The sequence below is a fragment of the Carassius auratus genome, chromosome 8, assembly GCF_003368295.1.
Source record: "Carassius auratus strain Wakin chromosome 8, ASM336829v1, whole genome shotgun sequence".
Lineage (NCBI taxonomy): Eukaryota > Metazoa > Chordata > Actinopteri > Cypriniformes > Cyprinidae > Carassius > Carassius auratus.
The window spans coordinates 10371317-10393475 of record NC_039250.1 but is presented as its reverse complement, the minus strand read 5'-3'; the positions used below and the strand labels follow the sequence as shown (position 1 = coordinate 10393475).

Sequence of the window (22159 nt, the reverse complement as noted above, 5' to 3'; positions counted from 1 at the left end):
GAAATTTCTAAACATTAAATTCATAAAATTATCAAACATCTTTGATTTTATATCCGATTTTGTTTTTTGATATTTGAATGTAGTTGTACATAAGTAGAAAAGCATCAAGGCAAGATCAGCGATCTCAAAAAAAGAAATAAAATTATGTCTAATTGAATTTAAATACAGTTAAGCTAAAATAATATACATACATACATACATACATACACACACACATACATACACATACATACATACATATATATATATATATATATATATATATATATATATATATATATATATATATATATATATATATATACACGCACACACACACATTAATAAACAATTTTTACATATATTTACATGATTACAATTTAATTATTCTATCCTCACATTAAATATATAGATATATTTATCTTTTTGGGAGTTCTAACAAGCTTGAAAACCCTTTTGGTCACATTTACCATTACTCATAATTTTGCAAACAAGATCCAAATTAATCCACAATAATACTTGACCATTATAATGCAGTAAAAACATATTAAAGTATTTACACCCGTTTATCACTCTCCTCCTCTATTTGTTCCTCTCTTTCAATATGTGATAAGACTCTCCCTAGAGCTTCCCATAGCTCCTCGTCTCTTTATCCTCCTACCCTGAGCGTTATAAGCCCCCTCGCTTTCCTCATCTTACAGCTTAGATCGACCGGCATGAGTTAGGCTGGGATATGCATGGAATCAATATTATTGATGAGTGATCAATCACATGCCTGCTCTGCATTAGAAAGTGAAAGCTGAGACCCTGAGAGTGCAGACGGGCCCAACCCTGATCCTTGATGACTACATGTGAAACTGAGACAATGTTACCTTCAGTGGGGATAAAGTTCAGAGGTCCCGGTTCCTCAGGGAAGACCGCACACACCATCCGCAGGAGCCAGAAGATCCCGATGAAAGATCTGGCCACAGTCGTCATGGTAGAGGAGCTCTGGCACTATAACAGGAACATGGAGAAAGGAGTCAGGTGAGGAGGCAGAAGATTTAGCAGGATGCCATTTCTGTGAACTGAACTAGCACTCTGATGGATTCTATTGCATCTCTAACATCACCCCAGAGATTAAGATCAGTAATTAAGTCATCCACCAATAGAATTTGTTCCAGTCAGCCCTAATGGTCCAGTCAGTGTGATGTGTCACAGAACTGTCATCAAAGACACGGGACCCAGGACTGAACTGCCCGGACGCCTAACAAAAGGGCTTCACACAGAGCCAGGAATGGGGAGGGGGCCGGAAGTTCAGAACACATGTGAGTGGGAAGCTCTGTTTATGAACCTAGAGAGCTGTCTTGCTGTCTACTGCTACAGACAGCAACCTAACTAAAATAAACATAGAAATTACTGATCTGAAATGCACTATGCATTAAGTACATACCAAAGGGATTTTAGGGAAGTCTCTTGTTGCAATTGTCTGATTAGTGTAAACATTTTTGGAAAATCCAAAAAAGTTAGTTTTTTTTAAACCAGGAATTCTACTGTTAAAATGATTTCTTTATATTTAAAAAATTTAAATAAAGTGCATATAATTGATTAACAACACTGAAGCTCACAGTAGGACTAGAGAAGAATATTTGAATAAAGTAGTTCACAAAATTACGGTTATCCACTGATGTCACATGGACTATTTTAACAATGTACTTACTACCTCTCTGGGCCTTGATCGTGATAGTTGAGTTGCTGTCTATGGAGGGTAATATGTTGAAAACATCTTGATTGTGTTCCAAAGATGAACAAAGGTCTTATTGGTTTGGAACTACATGAGGGTGAGTAATTAATAAACTAGAATCCCTTTAAATTACTGTCTACTGTAGGTACTGTGACTGTCTTTTATTTTTATTTTTGCATATAACTTTGTGCATCTGCAAATGTGTGTACTTCAGAAAGTTAATGCAAGTAGAGATGGACTTTTAAATTGAAAGCCTGAAAATAGACAGGTATTTTTTTTTTTTTTTTGAACTCTTGCCCTCTTGAAAAAAAAGATGGCAGAAAGAGAGAAGATGTGATGGAAACACAAATGTCACTCAAATTAAAGTGCAATGCAATCTATGTGGAAAATTACCTCTGCACTTCAGAGAGGCACAGAGAAGCTCTGGAGAACTGTCACAATAGTATTGTCTGTAATAGTCTAACGTAATGGTGCTGTCTGAAAAAGAGATTTCAATGGACAGATGATACATGTATGATTGTGTGTATCTTTTACTGGTTTTAGATACACCAACACCATTTTAACACATACAGAAAATTGCTGTATCAAGTCGATACACAATTCAGTATTCCTCTATGAAAAATGGAATCAAATCCTTGTGACATTTCATCTTCAGTGAAACACAATGAGAATACATGCTAAAGAAGTTTACACTCCAATACAACACTGGAACCCACCAACTATCAAAAATAAATCTTGATTTGTATTCTCCAGTAGAAAGAAAAGCATATAGGATTGAGACAACATGAAGTTAAGTAATGTAAATAATGAATTTTTATTTTTGGGTTAACCTTTTAAAACTTCAATAATACTTACACTGGGTTTTGATTAAGCCAGGGGAACAGATCAAGAAAATTTAACAACAAAACAGAAAGGCATTCTCAACAGAACATAAGGGTCAATAATGGAAAACCAGAATTTATGAAAAGGCACAGCATGCTTTTCATACCTTTTAAATGATCTGTACAATGAACTATTGTATTTGTACAAAAGAACGACTGAAAAACCTGGGAAATTATAAGGCCAGTTGTCATGCATTTCTGATATATTTTCCACAGTGGTCAGTGGTTTCAATAGCATGAAACTCAATATATGAATGAGTACTCAGCTCTCTGCTTGAGTGTTAACAAGCTGAGAACATTTGCTATGAAACTTTAGTGGAAATGCTGTTAGTTACAGTCGCAGTGCAAACATAAACAAATCAGCGTCAGTTGAGCTTTTCAGCGCCAAAGTGTTAAGATTACACGAACATGTATTAAAATCCGACAGCCTCAATTTCTTTATTCAAAAAAACCCTTCTCATTTTCCTGTGGCTAAGCGCCAATTGAGTTACACAATGCCAAGCAGCCAGCTCTCATTTGTCAGAGTGTGGCCTTGCTGTCCAAAACACACATGTACATGCACACATACACACACATACACACACACACACACACACACACACACATTCACACACACACACACACACACACACACACACACACACACACACACACACACACACACACACACACACACACACACACACACACACACACACACACAACTACATCCATTGTGGGTCTATTTCTATAGTGAAATACTTGTGACGTTTTATCAGGGCTAACTATCTTTCCAGGACATTTCTAGAATTCCTGCTATTGAAGTCTGAACAAGGCTGCCCCACACACTAATAGTTCAATACCCAATGCAGCAAATTATGCCCAACAATAGGCTTACATGAAGAAGAAAAAGAGAGAAAATGAAAAGAGGCCAAATGGGGAATGAAGGCAGACGGAACAGGATAGCTTAAACTAGAAGACGCTACTATAAGTTGGTATCAGTGATTCTATTGTCTTGCTACAATTAATCATTTACGAGTATATGCCAGGCCTCACGCATTTAATTAGCATAATTAGAAACTCTGAGCTATAGAGTTTCAGAGGACAGCAAGTTAAACAGATGCAAAGGGGTTGAAGTAAATACAAGCTTGCATATAACATACACCATTCCACTTTTAATTACGGCAAATGTCAATTCATGTAACATGGTTGGTTCACTGATACTGTACTAACATTCAACGCTGTCCTAATAAATAAAGCTAATTCTTTACCATCAGAGATGGGAATTTTCTTGATTCTAGTTTCTCTTAAAGAATCTAGCTCCTTAAATGGTGAATATTTGTGGATGAAATCCAGTCTTTTCAATAGGAAACCATGCAATTGGAAATTTCACAAGAGAAATATACTGCAAAACGTTCAAAATTGGTTATATGTATTGACTGCATTGACCAACAAAATTCTGCTTGATTTGAAGGTGAATTCTGTGTGAGCTTTATGCATTACTAGACTATAAAATACAATGGACAATTGCATTTTTCGCAGATATTCTACATCATATGATCACACCAAGTTACTTGTTCAAGGTTTTATGATACACTGGTTGTGCTGTATGTGTCTGGATTCACTACAAAGAACCAACTCATAAGAGTAATTTCTTCAGGGATAAAATATACTTTGAGTGTTGTAACTAAAAAGAATAGATTGAAAAGAGTCATTTGCTCAGAGATGAGATGCATTGGTGGCACGGTCTGCATGCATTTGATTGGCTAAATTACTGGCTCATAAGAGCCTTTCATGCAGGAATCAGACTACACTGATTATGCTCCAGATTCAGTAGTGGTGTTGCAGTGATGCTGAAGAGTAGTGGAGGAAACATTTTTTATTATTTTTCGTGTTCCTCTTTAATCAGACATGAATGGCCTGAAAAGAATGGCATTGTTCAGCCAACAAACAGACCTGACACACATTCAGTCAGTTGTCAGCTGACATATTAGAGAGCTCAATCTTGTTTAAAATGTAAAAAAAAAAAAAAAAAAAAAAAAAAAAAAAAAAAAAAAACAGCACTACAGTGTTTACTCACTTAGGAAAATAAACATCTAAAAACTTAAGTTTTAGTAACTAGAGATTTTAACACTTAATATTGGCTTAGCCAAAGCCAACAACAATAGGCTTCACATGCCTCTATAGAGTTCCCCCTGTCAATGTACAGTAATTACGAACAATTGAGAAGGTAATTATCTGAATGAGTTCATTAAGATACCGTGAGAGGAGCGTGGACGGGACTGCAGTATCTCTGACCGACCATTGAGAAGCTGTTACTTAAGATAACAAATCACTTAGTTAATCAATAATAGCTTAGTAGCGTAGGCTGCTTAATGAACTCTGATCTAGTGCCAATAGTCTCAGGAATGATTGGTCAATTGAGACCAGAGAGCAAAAACAAAGGAAGTGGCAGCTCCAAGCTGGAGATCATGAGCAGAATGAGTATCTGGAGAGCCGCCCCCATGCTAATGTCAAGCTGCATACTCGGAATTTCAAGGATGTTTAACCTGGTTGAAATTCAAATGTTTTTGTATGAATAAGCTTATCATGAGACCTATTCTCTGCCTTCAAAAAGCACAAACGTTCAGATGATGTGTATTCTGGCTGGGTTAAGGAAGAATAGCACTGATTTCATTATGGACCCCTGAGGGATTTGAACACGATAAATCATCTAAGGATTTGAGAGCAAACTTCATTTATGTGTGTCCCAGATAAAAACTGATAATGAGAGTAAAGAATGGCATTAATGAGAGAAGTGATCAGTAATAAAAGGCATGAATTAACGCATGCATTATCAGCCCCGAAAGATCACAGAGAACAGAAATTAAACCGCTATCCAACATTCTCTTTTAATTTGTGAATCTGAAGGTACGGAATGTCTTGGCACAGTTGAACAGCTACAGCATATCATAGTCTATAACGGATCAATTCACTTACATAAGACCCCTACAGAGAGCACATCCTGTTGCAAGCAGCAGCAATAGAACATTTGCTATGGGAAATTGCTTCACGGCCTGGCCTTGACCTGTCATGAAACACACACTGTGACCTCATATTATCAAATTTGCCTTACAGGTTCCTGGATGCAAACCATGTTGGTCTACTACTAGGGCAACATAATTTTTTTTGCCATCTAAGGATATAGTTTTCTATGATACGCCATTTTTCTATTATCTTGCAAGCAGATTTGTATAATCTGTATAATCACAAATTATAATGTGAAATGAACTCCTGAATGACAGTTTGTTTTTCCAAAGGCAAAGCAGGCTTGTTCATATAGTACATTTCACAATGGTAGCTCAAAGTGCTACAATGGACTTTATAAATAATCATAAATGCATATAAATAAACATTACAGTAAAGAAAAAAAAAAGTCAAATAAAAAACTAATTTCTAAAAAGAAGAGAAATCTTAAAGACATATTTTATACAAACACACTGACTTTTGTCTGTGGAATGCAAAATAAGACATTTCAGACTGTTTCTCAACTGTTTTTGTCCAAACAATGAAAGTCAATAAGTGTAAATAAAAGTCAAGTCCAATGTTGTTTTGGACCTCACTGACTTTAATTGCATGGGCAAAAACAGTCAAAACTTTTTACATTTCTTATTTTTTTGTGTTCCCAGAAAAGTCATGCAGGTCAGGGAAGACATGACTTGAGTAAATTACAGAATTGTAATTTTTGCATGAACTACATCTTTTAAGAGTTCTCTTACTATATAAATATAAATTTATTTTGGGTGAGTCATCCCTTTAAAAGAAGGTGGCAAAGCACAGCAGAGAACAAAAGGGGAAAAAAACAGCAGAAAGGTGGGGAAGAAGCTATTTAGATGTAGTATCTGAAGACGAAATTTGAATATGTAGGAAGAGGCCAAAAATGCCTGGAATGCTTACAAAGCAGTGAAAGAAGCAAAACCTGGAGCCAATAGGAGGCTGATTTCTTTCCTGAACATAACCTAAAATACTGCTCCAGTGACCCGAGACGGTTAACCTCCGTCTGTGACCCCAGGGGGAATGGGCCAAGCCAGCCAAAAACCATATCAGAGACCAGCAGCCACGGTCTGGACTGCCACTCAGTATTTACTGCCCTCTGTTTCTGGATAGCATGACATCCAATTCACTCTCCTGTTCTGCCACAACCGTTTTAATAGGTTGTTTTCCAGACACAGTCAAAGCCCTGAAGCCATTCATCAGGGCAGTTTAAAGCAGCCTGGTGACTCCTGCTTGATTTTTGCATGGTGAATGAGACATGAAATAAAAAATCTACTTAATGGTCTACTCACATCAAAGACTTTGTGTCGAATTATAAAGATACACAGCATCATTTCATAACTCCTGACAAGGAAAAGAGACACGCAGGTTTTTCCCATGTAGCAGTAATCCTTATTCTGAATTGATGGAGTGTGGTGTCAGGTTGAACCAGCGGAGCAGGGTCTTCTCATGCAGAGACACCTTGAGCTATTTTTCACTCACTGCAGACATGGAAAAATACCCAGACAAATACAGCAATCTACAAAAATGGGATGAATCAGGCTAGTGCTGCACTTATGCACACACACACAAACATCGGGAAACAGTGAGAACCACAGACAGATGCTGCTTAACAGCTTTGGCGAAAATATACGAGAGCTAAATGAACAAACTGTGCCTAAGCTAACAGCTGGGGAAATTGGCTTTTCTCTAGGTCAGGCCCCATTCCAAGACGGTGGAATTGTCTTCCACAATTAAAACCAGAGGTTTCATTTGAGCTCTATTCACTCATATGGGCTGTTGGTTAATCAGTACTAACATCTGATGCAAAAAAGAGTATACAGCTATGGCTGACCCAGAGTTAATTTCTGATACCCTGCTGCATTTATTTGATTAAAAATACAGTAAAATTAGCAATATTGTGAAAATATTACAATTAGTGTTTCCACAGTATTCGGAACCGATACCAGTGAAAATCCACGGTTCTCGGTACCAATTTCGGTACCAAAGCAAAACTAAATATGCTAAACAAACAAACAAAAAAAATAATAATAATTATACTTATTTACAATTGTGTTTAAAGTTTCTCTACAAGTAATATAATTATGAAAAATAGTAAACCAGTTTCACCCTAATTTTATTTGTCTTTTAATTAATGAAACTTAAACATTTTATTTTTTGGTAAATATAGGGGATTTGCTATAAAAATGTAAACATGGAAGAAATATTGTGTGATTTATTTCTTTAAAAATAAAGTTTTTAAAATTTTTCAAAAGTAGTAGCAGTATCACATACATTCTACTAAATAATAGTTATATTTCTAGCACAATGCCTTTGTGTACAAATTAACTTTTATTTTGACAGGCTACTTTTATTTTGACAATGGTTTTACTCAAATGAAATGGTAAAATGCTTGTGAAGTGACTCAGAACAGTTCTGGTGATGTTAGGCATTTATATCCTCATTGAGATGCAGATGCTTAAATTTACTGCAAGCGTCACGCGCTTCAGTCTATGTACTAAACAAACCTGCACATGTCTGCCATTCATTCATTCATTCACACAGAGACGCGCAGAACATGCAGGATTCAGATTTCAACTTTTGCGAAATGTTATATGCGAAATGGAGGCTTGATTTGATTAATTTATGCTAACTTTGACAAATTCCATGACTGTCAATATTAAAATGTAAGTTTCATTTTCATGACTGGATTTTGAGTTTCCGTCCTTGTTTTCTGCTTCGCGGAAATCATGACGCTGTATGTGTCAAGAACCAGGTTTGCCGGGTATTCTGTATCACCCGTACTTAAAGAAACCTGGTACCGTGACATTGTCATTTTTTTAGTACCTACTTGGTACCGAAGTACCGGGTCTTTTGACAACATTAATTACAATATGAAATTTTCTATAGGCATATATGTTAAATTACAATTTATTCCTAGAGTGGCAATACTGAATTTTCAGCAGCCATTACTCCAGTCTTCAGTGTAACATGTTCCTTTAGAAATCAATGTAATATGCTCATTCGGTGCTCAAAGTACATTTCTTATTATCATCAATGTTGAAAACATTGTTAAAAAAGAGAAGACTTAAGCCTATATATGAATATTTTGTAAAATTATACATGCCTTTACTGTCACTTTTGAACAATTCCTTGCTGAATAACAGTATGATTTTTTAAAAATATATATATATATATATATATATATATATATATATATATATATATATATATATATATATATATATATATATATAAATTCTTAATTCCCTTAAATTTCTAAAAATCACTATATAAATTGAAAATGATTTAAAAAACAAAGGATCGTGACTCTATTCATAACATTTCAGGCTAGATATTGAAAATAGGCAGTTGACGGGCAAAAGTCCTGTGTTTTAATTCACCTCGAGGGCAGTAATAAAAGAGCTTTTAATGGCCAAACATCATCGTAAAGACATCAGACGCAGTACAGCAGACTGTGGCAAGATCGACCTTTCACCCGGCTGAAGGCTCCATGCTCTTTAAATCATGAAGGTGATGGCCGAAATGGAAACAACTCTACATCGTTAAAAGAAGGAAAAAAGGCATCCCATCCATCATATCCACTGCCATAAAAACAAGCCAAGCAAAAAAAAAGGGAGGCGATAATCCACTGCACAGTCGTAAATAAAACTAAAAAGTTCAGGCTAATGACTTGCAAGACGACTTGCAAGGATCACAAAGTTCCAGAGTTGACAAGCTTTACTTGCCTGAGACTCCCACGGGGCTGTGAATTACCTAACAAAAATACCCCGCAGAATCCTAATATCTCAATAGTTCGCATCACAGGCTGTCAGGGTTTTATTTTTTATTTATTATTATTATTTTGAAGGAGTTGGAAGAGGAGGAGAAACGGGGATGAAAGAGAGGGGGGAAGATTACTAGGAGGAATGAGAACAGAGAAGGAGAGATAGGCAGACGTGTGCATGAGTGTATGTGTGTCACGCTCGTCATGCAAAATTAACGTCTTTAGGGATGATGCACGCTGCAGTAGAGCGGGACTACTGAGCTCATACGAATAGAAATACATAGAAAAACAATAAACACCTCCACACACAGCATATGGTTCAGCAGAGCATCTTATAAATATCACTCCTCTGAGAATTAAGTTTCAGTTTTTTGCCTCTCGTTAACTTTACTACACTAATACATTACATTGTGCAGCCCACAAAAATTAATGCAATTTACATTCCCCTAATATTTTAAATAAAGAAAATTAAGTATTTTATTAATAGAATTGTTTTATTATTATTATTATTTTCATGACATTTATCTTTCATATATACCAGAGGCTGCAAAAATGCTAATAAATTATATATCATTTATATAGTAAAATTGCAACTATAAGTACACACTGTACTAGCTTTTTTTGTATTCAATTTAATTTAATTTTGATAAATCATGTAACACATGTGCAGATTTCAAGAAACCCCCTGTAAACAATGTGTGCATGATCTACTGCATTTGTGAGGTGTGCATCTAGTGGATCATCTTTGATCCCATAATGCCATAGAACCTGAGAATTCACCATATTTGAAAATTCAAAAACGGCAGAAAACTGTGGAAACTTCTTCAACAACGAAAACGTTATCCATCAAATCCAGTACATAAAGTATTCTGTAAGCAGCCATTGTGTCTAGATATGCTGATTTCATTATTTGTGCATCACAACAATATGAATTTGGAGGAAAATGTGCTTATACCCCATGAATATAACATCACCATCCAAAACATTGTTATGGTCCTAAAACTTACTTCATTTTTATTATGCAAAACCTTGTTTCTTTTTTCTTCCTAAATTGGGGGGTGAAATATAACATGGATGTTTCTCCATCAGATTCACTCATAAAGCAGCAGTCAATAAGTGAGTTAGTGTGCAAAGAGCTTGTTTAAATTCCAGATGCAGCATATTGATGAGTATGAGGGTGCTCATATCTCTCCATTTCTCAATGCTAGTGCTGCTTCAGGCAGTCTTTACAGCCAACACACCGATCTGTGGACACATATTTATTCAGTTCATCATTCGTCCATCTGCTCTTCCTCTCTCTCCCTCGCGGCTTGTTTGTCTGTACCACCTCCTTCCCCTCTCTCTCTCTCCTCCTTCCCCCCAGTCTCCCCTATTGCCAAAATTCTCTACACAAAATAAGCCACCTGCTCACCCAATTTACTGAGATGAATTTTCCACCCAATCCAAAGAGCAATACAGGTGTGTGCATGTGCATAGGTTTGTGGGGGGAGGATGTTGATCTCTCTTTGTCAGGATGAATTTATGTCAGTTCTCCGTCAGTGCACAGCGATACATGGCATAGCAGGGAAAACATTCACAATGCATGCCAGTCAAACTCATCCTGAGCCCGCTAATTATTGAGTATACAAGGTGGTGGCACACACAGAGATGCGTGTGCACATGTTGTGAATACAGGGTATATACAGCAATCTTAAAGTTAAATTTACTACTTTTTAATACCTTTTTCACTACCTTCAGAATATTTTTTAAAACCATCACGACACTGAATTGCAAGTGTTAATCAGCGACCTTTCTATTATTTACACAGATTTTGACATATATAACATACAAAAAATAATAGATTTAGAGACTGATGTTGACAGCATATTGCACATTTATTTCACTTAGTAAATAAAAATAAAACAAATACCATAAAATGTGCAATGGAGAAAATGGATAGACCAAATAATAAGCCTGCCTGTTAGTGTTGTCACAGTACCAATATTTCAGTATTCGGTACCGATACCAGTGAAAATCCACGATTCTCGGTACCAATTTCGGTAACAAAGCAAAACACAAAAATTTGGTAATAAAAAAAAAAAATAACTTTTTAGCACTAAAAATAAAACCAATTCCATTCTTTACACTTATTTAGAATTGTGTTTAAAGTTTTTCTACAAGTTATATAATTATGAAAAACAGTAAACAAGTTTCACCCAAATTTAATTTGTCTTTTAATTTATCAAATTTAAACACATTTTATGTTTGGTAAATAAAGGGGATTTGCTATTAAAATTAAAACATGGGAGAAATATTGAGATTTATTTTTTTTTAAATAAAGTTTTTTTATTTTTTTGCAACAGTGGTAGCAGTATCACATACGTTTTACTAAATAATAGTAATATTTCTAGCACAATGCCCTTATGTAAAAATTTTCTTTTAGGCCTAATGAATGCATATTTGTCATTTTGAAATTTCTATTTGCCCATTAGCTCCGCCCACTACCGGAGAAACCGGTATGTCTTCTGCTTTTTCGAAAGTGAATATGAATAATTCTAAATTAACTCGATTATTTTGACAGGAGAAGACAACAGATGCTGAAATTAATGCAAGCGTCATGCGCTTTAGTCTATGTAGTAAATAAACCCGCACGTCTCTGTCATTCATTAATTCACACAGAGACGCGCAGAACACAGATTCATATTTCAAACAACTTTTGCGGCTTAACATTTACAGATACTGGTCCATATGGAGATTTGATTTGATTAATTTATGCTTTCACAAATTCCATGACTGTCCATATTAAAATGTAAGTTTCATTTACATGACTGGATTTTGAGATTCCGTACTCGTTTTCTGCTTCGCGGAAATCATAGCGCTGTATGCGTCAAGAACCGGGTTTGAACGGGACCTCGGTACTACCGGTCGTTAACCCAGCTATTAGAAAACTTGCATTGGTCCAAGAAGACGACGATGGTTGTCCAGTCATTGAAGATATGCCTTGAAGCAAGTCTAAAATAAAACGTAAGCCAGCCACTTCTGTTGAGCGCGCAGTGTTCTGAGATGATGCCGAACGACCACTGAATGTGACGTCAGCATGAGACGGAGACGGAAGATCTATGATTATGTGCCCAGATATGCTAAAGCCCATATAAACGAACTAACACGAACGCAGATGGAATTTCAATCAGAATAAGACACCTGATAGTCTGGAAAAAATAATACCTAATTTGGAAAAAAATAATACCTCTGAGACCACATTTAACACTTTTAATGGCCTTAAATTTGACCATTTTAATTTATCACTTTTTAATACTTTTTAAAACCCCGCGGACACCCTGGAATATCTGCATGTTGCAGGCTGCGCTCCAAGCAGAGGGCTGAGATGAGAGAGACTGGGGTCTGATTCCTCACCCAGGCATAATAATCAGAATGGAGCATTACCAACTAGCCCAACTATACATCTCTCTCGTTCTCTTACTTTCATTCCTCTTGTCTCATTTCCTGCATCCATACCCTGCTAAAAAGACTAGCATATGTTGTGCCTGAATGCTTTTCTCAGTTTCCAGCAGGCTTCTTAAAGTTGAAGACCCTGTCAAACTCATATTTTTAAAAACCTGTAAGACTCACCTGGAACATTAAATGAGGTATTATATATATATATATATATATATATATATATATATATATATATATATATATATGATCAGAGAGAGAGAGAGAGAGAGAGAGAGAGAGAATGCATTTGTAATAAATAGGGACCAAAGGCTTTCTATTTTCAAAAACCAGTCTTCAGAGGACATTATTTCTATGAGGAACAGAAATTTCAAGTCAAAATTAGGGATTCTGAACAGTATATATTGTTTTATAATATACAGTATTTGTAAAAAAAATCTAAAACTAAAATCAGTGTTATTTTGGTTTTACTAAATACTATAATAGTGTTAAACAATACGCTTAGTTTAAAATTTTGAATCATCTTTTATTTTTAATTCTGCACTTTTTATTTGTATTAATATTGTTTAGAATTTAGTTTATTTGTTTATAATATCTCTATTTAGTGTTATTTTCATTTCAGTTTAAAGTAATTTTGGTACTTCTTATAATTTAAGTTAATAACATAACTTATTTCAGTTAGTTGCCAAGACATTTCTAATTAACTTTTTTCATATAATAATTATATTATTTTTTTAATTACCAAAATTTTTAGTTGACAATAACAACACTGGCCAGAGCCAGTAAAGTGAATTTATGAATCACATCATTACAAATGAAAATATTAACTTTTATATCTACTAAAGCTTACATTTATTAAATCAATAAGGTTAGTGTTATTAACTTAGTGTTTTTAAAGGTGCCATCTGTAATGTTTGGCAAAAAAAATCAAGTCATACTCCACATTCCATAACAGATGGGGGCAGTATGCCTCAATAAAGTGAATTGGTCTACTCTAGAGTAACAAACGAGAAACGGCATAGTCTCTATGCTCCGCCCCTACTTTCACAACAATACTACAGCCATAGCCGAAGCCTAACTGTATGTTCAAACCACCGGCGTCTAGAGCGTCAAAAATCGTTCTTGCCACTCTGCTCACGACGGTGCAGAAAGATTTGTGAGAGCTCAGACGCTCTAACGTAGATCGAATGCTTATTTTGTATTTAAAGCGGCCGCAAAGCAAACAAGCTTGTTGATCTCGTGCAGACTAACCACAAGGAGTTATAAGTTAACCTCATTAAATATTGTTGTGGACGAAATATTAGGATCCTTTACTTAAAATGAACAATCTCAGACACCTTGGTCCACGTATCACTTTTAATTTATTTTTATATCCCTGTAGGCAAACAGGGACACATCATAGATTAATACAAACGCTAAACAGCAATAATAAACCTGTCTTTTATTCTGCTTGGGAATTAATGTGCCAACTCTCAAGCATTCACCGTGAGACACACGCAATTGACTCTTTTCACACACTTTCACGCCACACATAAATTTTTCCATGCACAGAAAAACCACGAAGCAAAGCAGGTTAGTTATGATATAATTAAATGGGTAACGTTAAGTTAAAGCTAGCTAATTATCAAATGCAGCTACGGTTAGCCATCGCTAACATTAGCACGTTTATCAAACAGCCTTCGATACATTGCTATGTTATAACTTCCCGAAAACAAATACACAAACATATAAAACAAACTTCTAGCGAAATACTAACAGCATCTAACTTACTGTTAGAAATGTTGCAAGTTCGGAGTCGAGCCTCATTTTTTTATGGTCCATCAGCAGTGCCGATGTTTACTCTGGTTCGGCTCCTTTTCTTATTGATTCTGAGCGCGGTTGTTTCCCTGTAGCGGGTGGTGGTGGTAGGGGTCTCTTGCCAAGGGCTTGAGACATCATTTCTCTCTCTTGCCTGAACTGAAATGAAGTAACGTAGTGGGCTGTACTTTCCACATGATTGACATCAGGTTCAAGTACACGCCCACAAGCCGTGCGAGTTATTAGTGTATTGCAGGTTGGCTGGTGGTTATGTTGCCCGCATACCGCCTCCCATGGCGAAACTGGTATAACGACACCTGTCGGGCCGGGGCTAGTAATGCTAATGCTAATTAAGGTTGATATCTCTGCAGCACTATAACTAATAACATTTTTTTAATGACATCATCGCCCTTATTTCTTCTCATTCTTTTGATGCGTGTAGGTCATGTTATGGATATTTTTACCTCAATTTTTGCATATGGCACCTTTAAGGATAAAATTTAAGTGAATATTACATGAAAAAGTGAATCTCATCTAAATGTAAAATAGGTGGAATAAGCATGTACAATGAAAATATAATTATTAACAACAACAAAAATAAAAATAAGACTTTAAAGAATACAAAATAAAAAATACAAGCTACAAAGTACCAAATCTCAAAAGTTCCGTGCAAACACCAATTCACTGCAGCCATACAGACCAGTACAATTCATCAGAATCATCACTGAAATGACATAATGGTGAGTAAATGGTAGAATTATCACTTTTAAGGTAAATTAACCTAACCAGAACCCAAAGAATGCCACTTAACCAGGAAAAAATAATAATAATCATGCTGGTCTTTGAGCAGGGTATGCAATCATTGCAAACACCTCTACATTGCTTTCAACTTGCGTTCTCAAAGTGGCTAATTTATGACAGGGTGGAGGTTGCACATTGTCATTTAAGCTGAACATGGAAAAACTTCCTCCTCTCTTTCACTCCTGAACAGTGTCCGCTCTCACAACTCCTTATCAGACCTCAAACAGCCTGTCTGTGCAGCGCTCAGTTTATGGAAAAACTGTAGAGAGGGATTTCTGTTTAGGGTTTGCGTACAGCATCCTGAAAGCATATCAAATGTGAAGGGTGTACTGTATGTGCGTGTGTAGAAGCAAGTTTGTGTTGTTTTGGAAATGATCTTTACCGGCCTTTCTTTTGAATCAGATCCATCGAAGGGGTGGAAGGAAAGATGGATGGAATAAGGTTATATGTTTACTGAGTCCGTTGCTAAGGAGATGAGAAATGAGGGACAGATTTAGTCATAGACTGAGGAGGCAGAGACTGATGGAGCAACCAAAGCCATTCAGAGAGAGAAAAATAACACACTCTGACGAAAAGAAGCAGAAAGAGAGAGTGAGAGAGAGAGAGGAAGGGACAGAGTACAACAAAAATGATGGCAAGACAAAAACAAAACGGGGTGGCAAGCAAATAGAGGTGAAAGCTTCCTGCATTTGTGAAAATATAAAGTGCAGAAGGACAAAGAAGGAGAGAATGGGCAAAGAAAAAGAGAAGAGAGGGATTAACAGAGTGTGAAACCATTATGCTGAAAGAATGAAAGCCTAGAGCCCATTAAAAGCCCTAAAGGCGATGACATGGATGTGTGTGCGCGTCTGGAGGCCTGAAATTCAGCACTGGCACACGGATATACATGCTATCGAAAGCAGTCTGAGATGGAGAGATATGTAGCCTTGACCCTGCTGACCTTTTCTTTTGCTTCACAAAATCTGGTGTTTACTTGCTCCCAGCTGAATCATTCCACACACCCATAAAATCTCTGACAGTGTCTGAAAAGCAGAGCAGATAGTCTGATTTTTTTGTTTAAATGTGAGCCAGTTTTGTTCCTCCATCATTCATACGCTGGCCTTGAGCATCCAGGGTGAACCCCGCGTAATGCGGGCCCTGCTTTAGTTCATGTGTTCAACTTGTATTAGAATGGTTTACAATCAATAAAGCCTTTTACCTCGAAGCGTGTCACGGCTTGCATTCCCCCCGACTGGCTCTTTTGTGGTCTTGCTCAAGAAGATTGTGGAAAAACACTGTCAATAGCCTTGAAGAGTGTGAGGTCACTGAAGGGAAACATAACATCCTTATATGTCAAGCCAAGCGTGTCCAACATGATATGCTCGAGAGAAAGAGGTATGGAAGTGAAGGGGAGGTAGGCTGGAAACAGCAGACTTCCTCAGAAATTGCTAGTAGAGCCACATTAGGTAGTATCCTACCCGTTTGTGATGAAGTCGACATGTGTTTTACTGTAAAAGGATACAGTGTGTGTCATCAATGTGTGTGGGAACTCACTCGGGGTATTGAATAGTATTCAATTACATGCTGTTCAAAAAGGCACATTGGATTCACTCTCTCATCACTGATGAATGGATGGATGGATCCACTTCTCAAACTACAGTACAAAACACAGCCAACAGTACGGTGTGATTCATGAACAAGCTACTGTGATGAGTCAGTCTGTGAATTAAAAAAACAACCATTATAGTCTGATTTCCAAATAAATGATTCTAATGAACTGTTTTTTTTTTAACTGTGATGTTCTTTTCCCGACTCTTGTAAACCAGGCCTTTAAGTGAAACAAGATTCCTGAACAAATTAATCTTATAAACAATTGCTTTTTAGTGTATCATAACCATACTCATAACAATGTGTACTCATAATAGCAGTGTTTCTGAATCGATTTTTGAATTTGAACAAATGATTCTTAGAAGCAATATCTTTTTTATTGGTGAATCAAAACCACACAGCATGACTAGTTAAAAATAGTCATGTAAAATTCCTAACGATTCCCACCCTAAACTGTCACGGGACTGCTTTGTAACCGTTTGTTATGTTTGGAACGCACTAATAGGATTGCACTCATCCAAGGTTTAGAAACAATAACAAACACTCAAGATGCTCGATAAACACAGGTACAGAGCGACTGAAAGCATTTTATGGTTGTCTTCCTTAAAAACAGACCTGGTGACACCAGTTTAAATGGCTATGGAAGGCATGTTTCACATTCATGCCAATTAAACCCAAAGTCTGTGCGAGGCCTAGTAAGCACAATCGATCAAACAAGCTCATACGCTTGTATATTGACATTTTGGAGAGGTTCATCCCTGTGGCCAGGGGCTAAGAGGAAAACCCAACCATAGCCACAAAAATGAATCAATGTGGTGGTGGTGGTGGGGGGGTTTCAATCCAATAAAAGACATGAATATCTCTCCCGTTTGTTTATATTCCATGTCATCCTCTCTGAAACGTACTCTGGTAATTGGCAGAGCCAGAGCCGTGCAGATCTGACCGTGTTTGTGTGGGGTTTAAGAACGCTGTTACTCAATTGCCCGCTATCTGAAGGCCTCCGCCGTGGACTACAGGGAGCAAATAATGGACCCTTTTCAAACCCAGACAGCGGTAACATGAGAGGAAGACGCAGCACCCTTTAGAGAGAGAAAGAGTTGAGGTCATAAATGATTTTTTTGGAGGTAGAATAAGACGACAGGGAGATAAAAAGCAAAGAATAGGGAACACAGAAGATAAATGGAGGACTCGATGGACTGGCCACTGGGTTGTAATGCTGCCTTTCTCTTGCTCTCACACAAAAACAATTTTGCTCACGACAAGATAAGGACAGGCTTCTTCAAACCTTCATTAGCCTCAAGTTTATCTTTCCCTCTTGCTCTCTCTGTACAAACACAAAAAGCAGGAGCAAAGAAGAGGTTTGGCATCAAATGAAAGTTAATGGCCTTTGTTTTATGGATAATGGGAAGCATACATTTGCAGTTATGTAATTAAAATAATGGTTTATTAGGACTAAAATGATCAGTCTGTTAAAATAATTCATACAGTAAGGAAACTAGTACTGAATGAAAGTTGAATGATTGTAGTTCCATTATGGTTGAATGAAAGTACTTCTGGTATCATCGGGATCACCACTGAACAATGGAGGCAGAGAACAAAGCCGATATTCCCATATTCAGGCTGAAAACTGGGAGGTTTATGACTGTCCCATAGACCGGTGGTTCCCAATCTTGGTCCTGGAGAACCCCCAACACTGCATTTTTTGATGTCTTTCTTATCTGACACACACAAATTTGAGGTCTTGGAGTCTTTGCTAATGAGCTGATGAGTTGAATCAGGTGTGTTTGAATAGGGATCTAAAATGTGCAGTTTTGGGGGTTCTCCAGGACCAGAACTGGGAAAATACACTGTCAAGGTCCAGAAAAGTATGAAAAGCATCATCAAAATAGTCCATCTGCCATCAGTAGTTTCTACCGTTATGAAGCAACAATAATACTTTTTGTACGTGAATAAAACAAAAATAAAAATTTGTATTCAACAATTTGTCTCCTCTGTGTCTCTCCACATCACCGTAGCACCATTTTGGAGAATAAGAGCTGAACACAGGCAGCTTAGGCTCTTCTGTGTCAGCTGCATCACGAGGATATGTTTTCTACATGTATTTATGCTTTGATTTGAAAGAAAACAGTGCATCCTTGTGGCCCGGCTGACACAGAAGAGCATAAGCTGTCTTACTTATATCTCCCCTGAGGAATCTAGGTCATATAGAGAAGAGAAAAATGGTATTAGTTCTTTGGGAAATAAAATTCTACATGTGTTAGATCAAGTTAGAGAAGATGTAAATTTAATCATTGCAGGGGACTTTAATCTTAGAACTGGTAATGAATGTTATTACACTGAGTGTGATTCTAAATATATACTGTAGCATGTGGTACTTATTATACTAATGATCATTTTGAAGGGTATAGAAAATCTAAAGACATGGTTGTTAATATATTTGGTTGCTGTCTTTTATTTTGGCTGCACCACTGTTGTAACACAGGGCTGCATGGTGAGTCCACTTTTGTGTATTATTTTCTTAAATGAATATATAACAATGTTGAATTATATGTTTATAATGTTTTATGCTTGATTTTATTCTTATATTTTTATTTAGTCTCCCTGTACAGCACTTTGGTTTCCACGTAGTGGTCTTAAAAGTGCTTTACAAATAAATATAGTTGAAGAAGTTGAAGTTTAAGAAAAACTAAGGTAATCAGACAAAAAGTATCACAGAAGTACAGACCCAGTTATATCCTCTGGCCTTTGGATGGATATTTTTACACATTGGGTCTGCGTATAACATGTACTGGTACGATCATTCTTCATTTTTAGATGTTCAAGTCATCGTCTTTCTATAGAAACAGGCAGATGGAGTAATACACCAATGGCGGAGAGAATCTGTAGTTAATTGTAAGTTAACATCAAATTTTCTGGGATAGAAGATGATGATTGCTCTTTGTATGAGGATTTGCGTAATAAATACTTAGGTGCTCTTGTTCTTGTTGGTGATGTTTATATTGATGTGTCAAGTGTGTGATTCAGGGTATGCATGAAGATTGGCATTGTATATATATATATCATAGAATGAAGAAAAAGACTATCTGCTATGTCATTATGATTTTGTGGAACTATGGGCCGAGAGGCCATGTATTCCTGGAATGAGTTTGAAACTTAAACTTAAACTGAAACTAGTATTGCTGTTGTAAAAGTGACAGCATGAGGACACCATGAAATGCTTCTTGTATTTAAAGATTTCCAATATACTTGATTGGACATATCGTATTTCTCTCTTCTTTTTTTATAGTAAAGAGACTTTAGTTTTTAAAAACATGATTTGCAACTAGCTAATCAAAATTTATTTAAATTTAATTATTATATAAATGCATAATATTTACATAATTTATATGTAAATATTATAAATAAGATATTTTATGTAATATTATAATATTATGATATTAAAGTTTTTAGCATCTAATAAATGAATTGTATTTAATTACTTGAATATTAACACTACCAGTTTTTCAATATAAAAAAGTTTGGTATTCCTGCTGCAATTATGACATTGTTGCTTGTTTTCAGAGGATATATGTTATGAGGGACCTTTGAAAATTGTGCTGGAAATGAGAGTCAGTCGAGATAAGCTCTTTTGCACTACAATCTTTTTATCTGCACTGTTTGTTTACTTTACTGGTTTGCACTTTATCAGCCATGTGCCTTGTGCTGCTTCATCTAACTGTATTTTATTTATTTATTTACATGCCCTTATTTGTATAGTTGTATTGTATATTTAATCTGCATCTATCGGTGTTGTTATGCTCTACTGTTAGTGTTATCTATATGCACCAAGGGTCTGAGAGCAACGCAATTTCAATTCTCTATATGCATGTGCTGTACATGTGGAAGAATTGACAATAAAGCAGACTTGACTTGAGAGGGTCTTCAGTTTCAAAAAAAAAATCAAATCACTGTAAGGCTTCTTAGCGGACAAAAATTATACAAGTTGTGCAGGATAAGTTGTCAATATTTTTGCTCAGTTTTCCTGCAATTTATAATTCATATATCTGCAAATTTTAAATGTTGTCAGCATTTAGGAGTACACTAGAATTCAGAATTTAGTCTGACTGTTAACAGAATTGAACTAAAAGCCACAAAAGATCAACAAAGAATTTTAAATCACAGGGTCTTCAACGTGATTTAGCATAGTTGGAAATGTTCCTGGATCGACATCCTTTGACGGCCCGGGAAGATTGGCCAAACCTTAATTGTTTCCATTACCCATTTCTAAAACCAGAAGGAAACACTATGTTGATGAAAAGCCACAGCTCCAGCTCTCAAATCCTAAAATGTCGCAGGACCAACAAGACTGTTGATCCAGGCAAAATCACATTGTTTTAAACTATTCAACAATTGACACTCCAGAAGACTCCCTGAATGACTCCCTCGCTCAGACTCACAGCCTCTGTTGACAGAGCCATGGCAGCATATGCACTAACTATGTAACTAACTGTGAAACTGAGTTTTTCCCATCTCTCTCTGTCTTTGCGTCAGGCTTAAGGCATCCACACTGCTACTGGGCGCTATGGCAACAGGAGATCCCACACCATTCTTATCAGTGTATTTACAACACAAGATTTTCTTGCTGAATCTTGTAGAGGACAATGAACAATAACCCTTCAGTCTGTTCCAAATCACACTGACTCAATTTGCCACCCTCTGAGCCAAAGCAAGCAAATATCATGGTCCAATCAAGATGATCCAGTTCTTTGAGGTCTCTAAGGTTTAATCACGTGAGGCTAGGGCTGTGCAAGAAATCGGATGCGATTTTCATGCACATCTTGTCAGTAAAGCTGCTCCTGTGATTAGTAGTAAATCAGCAGGACTTGCTTTAAGACCTTAAGATCAGCACCCCAATAACGTGATATTCAGCCCCTGGAATGCAAATTTTACTGGAAGAACCCCACCGAAAAATGCCTCGAAATGCAACTGGGCTAGTTTTGAGTAGCAATTGGGTGGGTTTTGTTGTAGAAACCTGGCAACTCCGTTTAAGATGGAGTGGCATTTACTACACAGAGCCATAGTTCACTGATGTGTTCATAATCGGCAATGAATCGCCTGTGATTTTTAACGCGATTTTGTGTAGCTTGTCATTGAACTACGGCTCTGTGTAGTAAATGCCGCTCCATCTGAAAGCACGGG

At 36.5% G+C, this 22159-nt stretch overlaps 1 protein-coding gene across 1 annotated transcript in view; it reads right to left on the bottom strand.

Annotated features, from left to right (window-relative positions):
• Positions 1-22159, bottom strand: part of LOC113107955 (semaphorin-6B) — a 116137-nt gene that overhangs the window by 56541 nt on the left and 37437 nt on the right. The window contains exon 2 of the mRNA XM_026270787.1: positions 852-975. Within this exon, the coding sequence (XP_026126572.1) occupies positions 852-975 (124 nt within the window). The remainder of the gene's footprint in view (positions 1-851; positions 976-22159) is intronic.